Source organism: Vulpes lagopus, chromosome 7 (assembly GCF_018345385.1).
Source record: "Vulpes lagopus strain Blue_001 chromosome 7, ASM1834538v1, whole genome shotgun sequence".
Taxonomy (NCBI): domain Eukaryota; kingdom Metazoa; phylum Chordata; class Mammalia; order Carnivora; family Canidae; genus Vulpes; species Vulpes lagopus.
In genome coordinates this window covers 2,590,215-2,604,691 of record NC_054830.1, presented here as the reverse complement: position 1 = coordinate 2,604,691, position 14,477 = coordinate 2,590,215, and the positions used below count along the sequence as shown (strand labels likewise).

The 14,477-nt window shown below is 60.6% G+C and overlaps 1 protein-coding gene across 2 annotated transcripts in view; it reads right to left on the bottom strand.

The window, feature by feature from the left end:
• Positions 1-5,046: 5,046 nt before the first annotated feature.
• The window catches only part of ATCAY (ATCAY kinesin light chain interacting caytaxin), a 31,679-nt gene continuing 22,248 nt past the window's right edge, over positions 5,047-14,477 (bottom strand). For both annotated transcript variants that reach the window (XM_041760540.1, XM_041760541.1), the window contains 5 exons: positions 13,853-13,951; positions 13,145-13,180; positions 11,133-11,204; positions 9,605-9,637; positions 5,047-7,195 (listed from right to left, as the gene is read on the bottom strand). In XM_041760540.1, the coding sequence (XP_041616474.1) occupies positions 7,186-7,195; positions 9,605-9,637; positions 11,133-11,204; positions 13,145-13,180; positions 13,853-13,951 (250 nt within the window). In that variant the 3' untranslated portion in view covers positions 5,047-7,185. The remainder of the gene's footprint in view (positions 7,196-9,604; positions 9,638-11,132; positions 11,205-13,144; positions 13,181-13,852; positions 13,952-14,477) is intronic.

Below are 14,477 nucleotides of genomic sequence, written 5' to 3'. Positions count from 1 at the left end.
AGCACGTGTGCGGGGTGAGGGCTCCCTGCTGTCTGGCTTTGCCTTGTGTGAAGTGGGGGTGTCATCGTGCCGGTTTCCCGGGGTGCGTTGGAAGGATGGACTATGGGAGCCGTGGATTGCATTCCTCCTCCAGGCAGGAATCCGGGCAGAGCTGCCCCTGGGTTGGCCCCGATTTGGGCTGCAGTGTGTGTGTGAAGCTCGTTGGAGAGAAGGGTGTAAAGCTTCGTGTTTGTCTCAAAACAAAGCTCAGCAATTGCAGAGGGACCTCGGGCGCGTTACCCCCCTCCTGCAAACGGCGCCCAAGCGCACAATGGTGGTGATCCCCCTTCCCCACCAACGCCGTGAGGATCCGGTGGGAGCTCGGAGAGGGCTTTGTAATCCTGTAGTGCGGCGTTCTCGGAGATGTCGAAGCTGGTGGAAGCCGAGTCTGAGCAGTCGAGGCCACCACTGTGGGCATCCCCGGGGCGGGTTGGGTTCTCCCCGCATGTGGCCCCGACACAGGCTGCGGAGAGGGTGCGGGGTGGGCACAGGGATGGGCACAGGCATCACAGTCATGACCGGAGCCACACCGCCCAGCTCCAGATCCAGAGTCGCGGCTCGCGTTCGGTGCTCTGCGGCTGTGCACAGGTCATTTCACGTCTCCATGGCTCAGTGTCCCCTTCTGTGAAATGTCCAGAACAGAATCAACCTCGGGTTGGTTTTGAGGATTAAATGGGTCAAGATACGTGCTTCAATGCTGGTCACGGTAGCCAAAGGTGGACACAACCCAAGTGTCCATTGACAGATGAATGGACGAAGAATATGGTGTCTGTCCACGCGCTGGAATACGACCCAGCCTTAGAAAGGGACCCCGACACCTGCCCCCACGTGGATGGACCCCGAGGACACTGGGCTCAGGGAGGGGACCCAGACCCAAAAGGACACTTCCTGCAGGACCCCACTCCCAGGAGGTCCCCAGAGGAGGCCCATCCACAGAAACAGAGAGGAGGTGGTGGGAGGCAGGGGGAGGGCGGGGGGGTCAGTCCCCCCTGCTTCCCAGGGACAGGGTCTCTGACGGGCTTGAGCACAGCCTCATCAGGCTCTGGGCTCATGGCAGACACACCTCCTCCCTTTTGCCATGTCAGCCCTGCCTTAGGGTATCTCCCGGGGGGCAGCGAGGGGTGGAGGAAAGGTGGTCAGCACAATGGGCACCCCCTAAGCACAAGTCCTGTTAGGTTGGCAGGGGTGTTGGGTGTAGGAATCCCCACACCACATTGTGTCCATGGGTGCTGCCACCCTGCTGTAGGTCAGCGGCAGGCCGCGTGCCCTGTGCCCTGTGCCCTGTGCCCTGTGCCCTGGCCTGGGGTTGTGAGCAGGTGCCGGGCAGGAGGCCTGGGCTGGCCAAGCCCTCGGCCGCCGGGTTCCCCACCACACTCGGTGCTGCTATTAATAACCAGGGCAACCCCTGTTATTTAGGCCGGCTCTGGGAGCGTAGGGAGCAGACAGCTGCTAGACACCTGTCCAGCGTTCAGGAGCACATGCACCGTGTGCTCAGGACGTGCAGGAGCCCCTGTGGACTAGTTGCCCCCAGAAAGCCCTGCAAAGGCTCAGCGTCCCCTGTGTGCCCCACCAGTCCCTGCCCCCTGCTGCCCCTTGCCGCCCCTGCCGCCCTGCGGGAGAAGGCCGTCACCTCCCCAGGTCCTCACATGGTCCCCCCTCTGTGTGTGCCTCCATCCTGAGCTGCTCTCCTGTAAGGACACAGGTCATGTTGGGTTAGGGCCCACCCACCCTTATGACACCATTTATTTTTTAAAGATTTATTTATTTTGAGAGAGAGAGAGGAGAGTGAGCACATGAGCACAGGGAGGGGCAGAGGGAGACGCAGACTGTGCTGAGCAGGGCCCGACGCGGTGCTCCCCTCTCACGACCCCGAGACCACAACCTGAGCCAAAACCAAGAGTCAGACGCTTAGCTGACTGAGCTGCCCAGGCGCCCCAACCTCGTTTTTTCTTTTAAAAATACTATTTTTAAGTCATTTCTACACCCTGCATGGGGCTTGAACTCACGACCCGAAATCAAGAGTCCCATGCTCCCCGTGCTGAGCCGGCCAGGCGCCCCGCCTCGTGGCCTCACCTTAACTGAACCACCTCCAAATACAGTCACATTCTGAGGTCCTGGGATGTTGGGGCTCCAGTGTATGAACCTTTGGTGGCGGGGTGGGGGGGGGGCACGACTGAATTCATAAGAGTGTCTTTTGGTTTTGATTTTCATTTCGTTTTAAGTGAAGCCCTAACAGATTCAAATCCGGCCCAAGTGTACAGGGTCGCAGGGTCCTGAGCTGTTAGCTGCATGGCTCGTGGGTGGTGGGTGGGCTCGGGGGCCCAGGCGCTCCTGCCCGTGACCCACAGGCCTTCCCACCTCTCATCTGTGGCCCCGGGGTGGTGGTGGGGGCACGCATACGGTGACCGGCATCCCCGCGTGCCTGGTTCTCAATGACACAGGACTTCCGGTGCTGAGACTGGGAAAGTCAGATTGTGCAGCCCCCCTCCCCCCGTACCCCTGTGTCTCCCGACAGCGACCTCTGTCCACCGAGCCGCCTCCCTTTGGCTGTAACGCGCCCATGTCCCCCCCCACGCGACACCTAGGGCTTGTCCCGCCTGCAGCGGACACTAAGCGCAGCCTCTTCTTCTTCTGCCCCAGCGACTGTCCGGCTCTGGCTCTCTCTGACACCCCCTGTCTACGTGTGACCAGAGGCAGCTTCGCACAAAGCCCAAGCAAGTGCTGCCCTTCCCCTGCCCTGACATCCTCCTCTGGGGCTGCCCTGTGTGTCCCCTGGTTCCGCCAGCAGGACCGCAGTGGCCCAGACACCCCAGGGAGACCGAACACGTGTCGTCCGGTTGGTCGGTCATTAAGGACTCCCTGCTCGGCCACAGTGGGACTGACCTGGTGCAGAGGTTCGTAGAGGTCGCCGGGGGTGTGACCCTCGCATGGAAGGCAGCCACCGGGGACAGAGGGAGCAAGTGGCCCGACCTCTCCTCCTCCCACCTACAGCCCCTTGTGGGCCTCAGTTTCTTTGACTGTCATCGTGGCTTGACTGTGACCCCTGAGCTCCTCTAGGCGCCTGGCTGGCGGGCGGGCAGGGAGCTGGTGCCGGGGTGGCGGGGGGGGGGCCTTCGCCCCAGTTTCAGTGGCCAGAGCTTCCTGGGAGCCTCCTTGTGGGGCCCGAAGCCCAGACCACGGGGGACAGGGACGTCCCCGACGGGGGCCCTGGCAGGGCACCTCTGGGAGGCCGCCTGCCTCCTGGCGTCAGCTCACCTGGCACACAACGCGACCTGCCTATCCCCAAACAGTCCACAGGTCACGAAGAGCGACCATCCTGCCACAGAGTGTTGGATTCCCTTTGTGTGAAACGTCCAGAACAGGAAAATCCAGAGAGAAAGTAGGTTAGTGGGTGCCACGGCCTGGGGGTGACTGCTCGTGGGGACAGGCTTTCCCTTTGGTGGAGATGGAATGTTCCGGAACTAGATAGTACTGATGGGTGCACAGCGTCGTGAATGTTCTACACGCCACTAATGGTAAATTTAGAAGAGGGAGACAGAGGCCAGGTCCTCAGTGAGCTCTTGGTCCCACTAGGGCACCCGGGCTGCTGACCCAGCCCCCAGCCCTGTGCCCGGCGGGGCCCTCTGCCGCGGACGCTGCCCCCCCCCCCCCCCCCCCCCCCCCGGCTGCCTGCTGCCTGCTGCTTCCCCATCGGGTCTCCCATCAGAGAGGACCCTTCTTTCCAGAGCAGCACCCGGCCCCTTGTCCTGGTCCCCACGGAGGCCCTGGGTCGAGCTCCCCACCCCCAGGCTGGGAGCAGCGTGCAGGAGCGGGGATCCCACAGGACCCCCAGCGCCAGCAGATGAGCGACCGCATGGATTTCTGAGTGAAGGGGTCAGGCTTCAAGAACCCCCTCAGGGTCACGAGGGACTTGATGGGGTGGGGACAGCGGGTGACCCATCACCCGCAGACTGGGAGTGACACCCAGTCCCCTTAGAGGCGCCTCCTCCAGGACAGAGAAGCCAGTGCCTCTGGGCCGGGCACCTCTCCTGGCACCCCTGTCCTGGGCGCACGCTCCCCCTGCGCCTGGCCCTGGGGAGTCTATCCCGACTCTGTGGGGCACACCCCCAACCGTCCTGTGTGACCCTGGGCCCGCCGGGCCACCCCTCCTTGGCCACACGGGCACTGTGCTGGGTCGGGCAGGGGCTCTGACTGGGACGTGACGTTGTGATGCAGAACAAAGTAAATGTTCGGTGTCGATCCCCGTTCCCAGCACCCCGCCCCCAACCCCGTGGGACCTGCCAGGTGAGGAGAGGGAGAAACTTCTGTCCTTGGGTCCTGAAACGGGTCCAGGGCCGTCACGACGAAGGCAGCGTCTTCTGCGGCTTGGGACATGCCCTTCAGGTGCACCTGCATTTCTGGGGTGGGGGGGTGGGGGGTGGGCTTTGGGACAAACCCAGTAGCCACGGGTTGGGGCTGGCAGCCAGTGGAAGGACGCGGGTCGGTGGGCTGGAGGTGCAAACGTCTGTCCCACCCCGCCGACCCCCGAGGAGGGGCAGGGCTGCAGTGAGGGGTCATCACCATCGGCCAGAGGTTGAGGACGCCTGCGTAGAAACCCTAAAGGACGGGGTTTGGGGGCCTGGGCGGGGGACGGGGACGCACCCCTCGCACACGCATCTCTTCCGCTGGCCACTCCTGACTTAGATCCTCTGTTGTGATTGAGTTAGGCCACAGGACACCCTGCGTGGCCACTGGGAGCCGGAGACTCGGTTGTGGGGACCCTTTACCCTGAGCTGGTGTGGGAAGCGCTGCTGTGAGTGTAGAGAGAAATAGAGTTTTCTCTTTCCGGAAGAGTAATAACATGTATATGATTATTAAATTGTTACTACTGTTACCTGCTGGCTAGGTTTGATTCCAGAGAGGCCTGGGGGGTCACCCGAGGCCACCCAAGGTTGCCCGAGGTCGCCGGGCGGGGGCTTCAGGCCGGTGCGCCTCGGAGAAGTGGACAAAAGGAACAGACGTCCCTTCTCAGTTATCGCGTATTTATTTCCACATAAAAATCCCCCAAAGCTCATGGAGATGATGTCTGGACATCACGACAGTAATCATAATGAAGGGTTTCTTTTTTAAAAAACCACAAAACTCGCCGTGGTGAGGATGGACGTGTGAGCTACGACCTGGGACACATCCCACGTGTCATGGGAGGAAAACCCGGGGTCCCTTTGCCACGAGGCCCGGGGTCCGTTGCGTTTTGGCTGCGACCGCCCCGGGACACACGCCTTGCACAAAGGCGCTCTGAGCGCGGGCAGCGGCTGGCCTGGATGCGGTGGCCCCGTGGGGACGGAGCTGTGCGCCTGGGGACAGCGCCCCGCACCGCGGGGTCCCTCTTTATTCTGGAGGGGCTGCCGCGGCCGAGCTGGGGTCCTGGGTCCCGCTTGCCGGGGTCTGTGGCTGCTGGTGGTCCGAGGGCGGCGGGCCAGCCGGGGGTCCCCGTGCAGCTGCAGGCTCCTCTGGGGCTGCGGTCTGCCGCTTCCTCTCCCTCTGTCGCCTCCTTGGCACCGGGCAGCCCGCACGGTCCCAGCCCTCGGCTCGCACCCGGCGCCTGCCAGCCTCCACTGCCTCGGGCTCCAGGTGACACACGGTCACCAGGCCCAGGCCAGGGGCCTGTCCTTCACTCGACATTCAGGAAACGCGGCAGAAACACACACTTAAGAGCCCCCCCGCCCCCAGGTGTCCCGGGGATCCAGGCCCAGGAGCGCTCAGAAACCCCGCGTTCCCCAAGGCAGGAGCCTCCGGTGTTGGGGGTGGGAGCGGCCCGTGACATGCGGGACCCCCTCCCACGCAGCAACGTGCACGGCACCAAACACCGCTGGCCCCTCCCAAACACCTGAGGTCCCAGGCTGAGAGGCATCGGACATTCCCCCCGGGGCCAGGAAGCCCACACTCACGATCTCCACGGCTAAGAAGCCCGCTGCGGAGCCATAGGAGGGGCCGGGGGAAGGCGTCCATCCCAGTTCTGCTCAGGTTTATATAAATAGGGACTCTTAGGACTGGAGGGGACCGCAGAGGGCCACATTCTGCAAGCACTTGCCGGCCTTTTCTTAAATGCCTCCACCGGTGGGGAACTCACTACCTCTAGAGGCCAACCTGGCCAGCTCTGGGTTTGGGCTGCATTAGGAAACTCTGTCTTTTGTCCAAGGTCAGTTTGCCCCCTTTGACGGCAGGTCCCCACAGCGTCCGGGCTACAAGGACGTGCTCTCCCAAGTGAACTTCGAAATACTCAAATCTGCAGTACCCTGTATCTTCCTTCACGCAGTTCGGAGCCGGGTCCCCTTGGGGGGAACTTGAGGGGCGCATCCCAACCCTGCATTGATTGTGGAGGGGGATCAAGAAAGTGGGGAGACTTCATTTCCTCAGTAGGAGGTATTGATTGATCAGGATTGCCCTGCGGTGGCATCCACGTTAAAGGGGCTTGAGAATGTTCTAGACTGGGAGGGGCGGCTTTGTAACTGCAGGGCAGGGATGGTTATCGGCAGCGCACTTGTGTGCTGTGGGTTCCGATGCTCCCAGAGACGGCGGGTGTCACAAGAGATGAAGGGAGCTGGTCAAATGGAAGGCTGGGAGGTCCCTGGGGCACGGCCCTGCTGGGCGGCTGAGCTTCCAGGCCAGATGCCCAGAGCTGCAGGGGATGTTCTGGGAGAAAAGGCACAAGAACGAATCCAGATCCGGCCAGGGAGCTGGTGGGCATCGGTGGCTCCAACGTGGGCCAGGTGACAAACGACAGAAGGGTCTCGAACCAGGACTTGGCGCAGTGGGAGGGGTCTCTGAAGCCGTCCAGGACACACGGGCCGTGCCCTGAGCCGCTCGCTCGTCCTGGCCATGAGCTCATGAGTGTGGAGGGGTGGAGGGCTGAGAACCAGGGCCCCTTCTGGAACACACGAATACTGCGTTGTTTAAATAATAAAAAACAAAACAAAAATGCTTCCAAGCAGCTAAAAAGGATGCTGGGTTTCAGAGATGGATGGAGGGGACTGGCACACACACCCCAACCCCGAAGACGGGGACTCAGGGCGAGGCAGGGTTGAGGTCCAGGGCCAGAGGGCGTCTGACAGAGGTTTCTTGGCATCTGGAATCTTCTTTCTTGTTCTTCTCTGCATTCTTGTCACCTCAGGACATGCTAGAGAGGAATAAACACAGGCCAGGTCACTAGGATTGTTTTTTTTTTAATATTTTTTTAATTAATTTTTTAATTTATTTATGATAGTCAGAGAGAGAGAGAGAGAGAGGCAGAGACATAGGCAGAGGGAGAAGCAGGCTCCATGCACCGGGAGCCCGACGTGGGATTCGATCCCGGGTTTCCAGGATTGCGCCCTGGGCCAAAGGCAGGCGCCAAACCGCTGTGCCACCCAGGGATCCCCGACTAGGATTGTTTTTAAAGAAAGTAGGGGATGCATCCCTGTGTGGAATCCAGGAGCACGATCTTCTCCGGCTTTGGGGGTCCTCAGCAGCAAGAGGCGTACCTGCCCGCCACCCACCCTCCAGGTGTGGTTCTGAAGGGGACCTCTCTCTCTCTGTCTCCCAGCCTTAGTGGAATGGGGCTCTGGGGCTGGCGCCACCAATCAGACCAGAGGGACACTTCAAATCAGCCACTCATCTTTCTGTTCCTCCGTCTGCCCATCTACTCACCCACCTGTCTGTCCATCCATCCATTGCTTCCTACAATCTCTTCCATGTCCTTAATGATTTTTTAAAGATTTTGTTTGTTCATTTTTAGAGAGAGAGAGAGAGAGCATGAAGGGAGCAGAGGGGAGGAGAGGGACAAGCAGAGTCCACGCTGAGTGAGGAGCCTGACATGGGGCTCGGTCTCACGACCCTAAGATCACCACCTGACCCGAAATCAAGAGTTGGATGCCTCACTGACTGAGCCACCCAGGTGCCTCATCTTCGATCACTTAAAACATCTTGATTTATCACCCCTACCTGAGGATTCCCACGAGGAGTCTAACCCTGCTTTTCGTTGTATCTGCTGGCTCTCACTCATGGTGGCTGACTTCCTTGCATGTTCTGTGTCTGTGGACACAAAGTCATCTCCAGAAGACAGGGATTGAGATGACCTCAGAGATGTACTGAGAACTTGCTTCCACTCAGTGTGCCCAGGGCAGTGCTGGTCTAAGACCCCCTTTTTTTTTCTTTTTTAAGATTTTACTTATTTATTCATGAGAGACACAGAGAGAGAGGCAGAGACACAGGCAGAGGGAGAAGCAGGCTCCCTGTGGGAGAAACATGATGCAGAACTCAATCCCAGGACCCTGGGATCATGCCCTGAGCTGAAGGCAGACGTCCAACCATGGAGCCACCTGGGCACCCGCTAAGACCATTTTCGATGTTTCTCTCTTGGCTTGGGGCTTCCCGGTCGAGTGGCTGCTATTAAGGCATGTGGTCAGGCCATGTCCCAGATTTGTAGGAGACCGTGTGGTCAAGGGTTAGCCCTTACTGCTGCACGTTCCAAAGGAAGGTACGGCCCTTTCCCAGATCCCAGGAGGTAACCCAGTCCTTCCTTGGAGGGCCCTGCCTGGTAAGAGTGCCTTTGTCCACCTGGAGACCTTGGGCCACACGGGAGAGTCTGTGCTAACAATGTGACCTAGGATGGGCGGATCAGCCCGACCTCTGCAGGAGCTGAGGTTGAGGTCAGCCCTGGGGGTGACTAGCCATGCATAAGGGACTGCCCCCAGCAAACACCCCGAACACCAAGACGTGGGAGAGTGTCCCTGGTTGGCAGCATGTCCCGTGTATTGCCACATGCTGCTGGGAGAACTAAGGGCTGTCTGGATAAGTCCCTCAGGAGGCAACTGCTGGAAGCCCTGCCCTGGTCTCTCCTGGCCCTGGCATCACACACTGTTGCTCATGGCTGATCTTCACCTGCATTCATCACTCCTCGGCTGTATTAAACCATAACCATGAGCATAGCAGCATTACTGAGTCCTGTGGGTCATTCTAGCAAACCTGAACCTGGGGGTGGTCTCCATGGACACCCCCCCACGATACACACATGCTGAGAGGCTTCTCCTGGCATCTAGAACAGGCGTGGACGCTGACACTGGCTGTGGGCAGGCAGTGTACCCATGGCTAAGTAATACAGCCCAGGCTTGGGGCACCAGGCCAGCTCAGTCACTACAGCATGCAACTCCTGATCTCAGGGTCATGAGCTCAAGCCCCATGTTGGGCGTGGAGCCTACTTAAAATTTAAAAATAAATAGCTATAAAAAAAATAGATAGATAGATAGATAGATAGATAGATAGATAGATAGATAGATAGATAATAGCAAGTCCAGGCTCCACATGGCCTGGCTCCAGGCACGCGTCTCAGGCAGGGCTGCCGTGCGGCCTGGCTCTGGGGCCTCCTGTCAATGGTGCCCCCTGGAGCTGTGCGGGGACAGGCTGCTTGCCACCGAGAAGACCCTCTTCTCCTGATAGCTGGTGCCCCTCTGACCCCCAGATAATAAATCGTGGAGCAGTTCCCATGGGGTAGGCTCCACGTGCAACATTTGGGAAACCGGGCACCAAGATGGCCCTGCTTCCGCCTCACCTTGTTTCCTGATCTTCCGTGGCCAGAGCAGACCTGTGGAAGAGAGACGTCTTAGTGTCGTTGGCCTATCTGGGGAGCCTTGGCATTTGGCCGTGAGCCCCACGAGGGCCAGCACGGCCTGTTGTCATCTGGTGCCAAGCAAGCGTCAGCGTGTGTCTGTTGGGTCGTCAGTGAGCCAGGCAGTCCGGAGAAGAGGGGCCGAGGCTCCTCACTAACCCAAAATGAGACCAGTAATGTGGCTCAGGGTCCTGGCCTGGGGAGGCCAAACCCACCCCTGGGGAGTGGCATGATAGTCACCGGCCAGCCTCAGCCACCCATGGTCCCTACCCTTGGCCTGTGCTGGATGCAGGGGGTGGGGGTGGGGGATGGTCCCGAGACACAGCCCCTGCCCCCAGGTCGTGCAGGGCAGAGATGGAGGGTGACCCGGGCCAGATGCAGAAGGCAGGCCGGCCAGGTGGCGGTGGGTGGCGGGGAGAGGGCCAGGGCCACGCCGTGTTTCTGCCCGTCCCAGGGCAAGGTGCTAAAGGACTTGTAACAGTATTTGCTGAAGAAAGAACAGGGGAGGGGGAATGGGAGCAACTGCTCAATGGGTCTGGGGGCCCTCGTGGGGTGATGGGCACTGGAATGGGCTCTAAAAACGGTTCATTGAGGGACGCCTGGGGGGCTCAGTCAGTGAGGCGTCTGCCTTTGGCTCGGGTCATGATCCCAGGGTCCTGGGATCGAGTCCCAGTCGGGCTCCCTGCTCAGCAGGGAGTCGGCTTCCTCATCTGCCCCTCCCCCTGCTTTGCTCTCTCTCTCTCTCTCAAATAAATAAAATCTTAAAAAAAAAAAAACCCACAATAGTTCATTGCACATCACATGAATTTCACTGTGGTGAGGAAGCCCCCGGAGGAGAGGGGGGACCGTGGCTGGCCATCCAGGGTCGTGCTGCACAGTGGGCGCGTGTGTTCTGAGCCCCCGTGGCCCCGCGAAGGCAGCCGAGCCCCAGAGAGGAGCAGGCTTTTCCATTTTATTGACTGTTAGTTCATCTGTCTACCTACCTATTTATTTTTTAAAGATTTTATTTATTTGATAGGGAACATAAGTAGGCAGAGCGGCAGAGAGAGGGAGAAGCTGGCTCCCCAGTGAGCAGGGAGCCTGATGTGGGACTCGATCCCAGGACCCCAGGACCATGACCTGAGCCAAAGGCAGATGCTTCACCAACTAACCCCCCAGGCGCCCCCATGTTTATTTATTTTAAAAGATTTTACTTTTTTAAGTCCTGTCTATGCCCAATGTGGGGCTTGAAGTCACATCCCGGAGATTGGGAGTCCCACCCTCGGCTGACTGAGCCGGCCTCTGTGGTGTCCCCGAGGGGCAGCCCGGTGGAGAGAAGGGGGACCCCGATACTGAGCCCCCACGAGGGAGTGGGCATCATGCTGGCTGTTCACACCCGCATTCTTATGTCCTCGTCACGACAGCGTGGGGGGCACGCTCACCAGGGGATCGGGGGCTCGGCGGCCCTCGCTGCGGTCACCTGCACGCTCACCTGTCCTCTGCCGACGCGGCCTCTGGCTTCTCATCAGACCGGGGCAGGACGAACTCTGGCTGCGGCCTGGTGCTGGGGACAGACAGAGGCGGCAGGGGTGATAAGCCGGCCATCGTGGCCTCTGCGGGTAGTGTCGGGGTCTCCCTGCCCCTGCGCAGGCCCCCAGGGTGCAGAGATCACCCAGGGGTTACTGGCAGCAGAGGCGGCCACGGGGACGGGGCCTGACCGGGGCGGCCCTTCATCCCAGACGCTCGTGCCCTCGTCCTGTGGCCCTCGTGGCATGGACGCTGCCACCCTGTGCCCTGACTCTGGCCTGTGGTGCTGGTCTCTGTTCCCTCTGTTCCCTCCGCAGCTAAGGCTTGGGGGGCCCGGATGGGGGGGGCACCACTCAGGGAGACAGAGACAGAGAGACAGGGAGAGAGAGACGGAGAGAGGGGCAGAGAGGGAGGAGAAAGGCAGACAGACAGACAGCTCCGCCTCATACCCGGGGGGCGGGGGCTCCTGTCCTAAAACCAGAAGCTGCAGCAACGATGAGCTGGGAGAGGCTGCGGGACTGGGCCCGAGACAGTGACCCTGCCGCGGAGCGTGGCGTGGCGGTTCCTCTACCTCTTAGAAGTGGAATTACCAGCTGTCCCAGTGATTCCACTCTGGGAAAACAGGGACCCAAATGGATGTTTGCACCCCGTTCGCAGCAGCCCAAAGGTGGGGGCAACCCAGTGTCCATCGTGGATGAAGGATAAACCCAGTGCGCTCCGTCCACACCCAGGATACGACCCAGCCCTGGGAAGGAAGGGGCCCCAACACCTGCCCCCACGTGGACGGACCCCGAGGACACCGGGCTCAGGGAGGGGACCCAGACCCAGGACACCTCCCGCAGGACCCCACTCCCAGGAGGTCCCCAGAGGAGGCCCGTGCACAGAGACAGAGGAGGTGGTGGGAGCCGGGGGTGGGGCAGGGGCGGGGGTCAGTGCTTTCTGGGGACGGGGTCTCCGTGTGGGAAGGTGGAAGGTTCTGGAGGTGGTGGTGGGGGTGGGTGCGCGGAGGGGTGAGTGTGCTTCGTGCCCCAAGCTGTGCGCCTACCGGGGTTACGATGGTGAATTTCATGTTATGGATATTTAACACAATAAAACATTGAGAGAGAGAGAGAGAGAGAGGGGAGAGAGAGAGAGGGGGAGAGAGAGAGAGAACACGGAAGGCGGGACGGGGAGGGGGAGGAGGCTGGGGTTGGTGCGTCCGCCTGCCCCAGGCCTCCCTCCCTGTCACCCTCGGTTCGTCATCGTGCAAGGCCACCATAGCTGTGCTCCTTCTGTGGCCCGTCCGCCCATGTCGCCCACCCTGCCGCGGGCCCCCCCTTCCTTCCTTGGCGCCGTGTCCCTCTCCTGGGCCTTTTGCAGAGCCCAGGACCCTGTCTTAGCCACCTGCCCCCCCACCCCAGGGCAGGCACGGGGCCTGGCAGGGATCGCCCCGCCCCGTCTACCAGACTCGGGGTGCGGCCTGGGGCAGCTGCCTTGCCGACTCGGGCCCTTGGGTTCCTGGGCGGTAAGATGCTGTCAGGAGCCCTGGCCCTGGCCTGCTCCGGGCGGTGGGGAGCGGGATGGGGTGAAGGGGAGATGGCGCAGGACCCCGTGACGGGGTGGGCCTGGAGTAGCCCCGGGGCCCCGTGACCGCCACACATGGTGATGCCGCCCATGAAAATTGAGCCAGTAAGTTAGCGACGGGGCGTTTCTGGGGGCGTCCGGGGCCAGGACGGCGCACGATAATTTAGTCACGATGACGACGAGCCACCGTTTTTGCCGCGGGGGTCCCGTCGACCTGATCTCCCACGGTAACCCGCACAGCGGCCGTGGGGCCGACGGGGTTCGAACCCGGGTCTGATTCAAGGCCCTTGACAAGGCCCCCAGCCGTGCGTGTGTAGGGGGTCACCGGCCCCTGTTCAGCTGATGCCCCCACCTGCCCCCCAGACGTGAGCCCGACCCGGCCCGGCCCCGGCCCGACGGCCGCCCCGCACAGACCTCTCTCTCCGGGCCTTGAGCCTTTCCTCCTCGTACCTGGAAGAGAGAAAGCACAGCCGGTCGGCCGCGGCCCTCCTGCCCCCCGCAGGCGCCCCGGCGGGATGTCCTTCCTCCCGGGAGGGGAGAGAAGCTCACTGTCAGGTGTGCACACACGCCAGGCTCCGGAGCAGAGAGCGAGCCCCGCAGTGGCCCTGCCAGCGCCCCAGCCGGGAACACCTGACTCGCTGGCGAACTCCAGCGCGGGGTACAGGCCACTCAGCAGATTTTTTTTTTTTTTTTTCCTGATTCAGCACCAGCAACTGAAGCAGTGCCGTCAGGAAGCGGCATCCTCGCTGATGAGGGCTGGCCGCCACCCCTCCATCGGGGCAGCTTTTCTGTAACAGCCTAGAATGTAAATATTTTCGACTTTGTAGGCCACTTGCAGCCGCTACGCCATGCAGAGGTAGCTCGGGAGCAGCCACAGCTGATGCGTCAGTGGGCGGGCGTGGCTTTGTGCCGATAAAACTTTATTTATAAAACAAGCTGTGGGCCGTGGCTTGCTGGCCCCTGCCCTGTGCTAGATGCCCACAGTGTTCCCCTCTGCTCCGCTGCTCCCACTCACGTCCGGGGGCTGGTCCCCACCACCCCCATCCCAGAGAGGGGAGATGAGGAGGCTAGCATGGCTGGGGCTGGGGACGGGGGACACTCACGCGGCGCAGGGACACTTACTGCAGCACGCAGTCTGGGATCTGCACGTGTTCCATGGGGATGAGCTGCTCCAGATCCTCCAAGCTGTGCACATACTGGATCTTGTTGATGAATTTGACGCTGGCGGGAGGAGAGGGGGGCAGACGCCTGAAGTCCGGGCCCGGAGGGGGTGCTGGCAGTCAGGGATGAGCACACAAGCCTCCTGCACAATGTCCCGAGCACCTTCCCTCAAACCTCCCTGGCTGCCCAGGCTAGCCTCGACCCCCGCCCCTCATGGGGGTGCACAGAGCAGAGCCCGGGGTCAAGGGGCAGGGTCCCTGCGGGCTGTGTCACCAGCATGCTGCTGTGAACTCATGGCCGCGACTACTTTCTTCACATTTAATTAAACCTAATTTCGGTAACACGTAAAGTGTTAAATGACCTTTTTTTCAAGGTCAAACGATGTTGCTGGATGATAAACATAAGGCCTGGAGCATACAGCACTACAGAAATAATAAAATGATAGAGTAACAGTAAAAAAAAAGATAAGATAAAGCCAAACATGTACAGAAGCGTGCTAAGGCGTTTCATATCTATTTTTAGAGATGAGATAAGAATTCGGCTCCAGCTTTCCCGCAGCCAATGCACAGGGGGACAGATGAGGAAT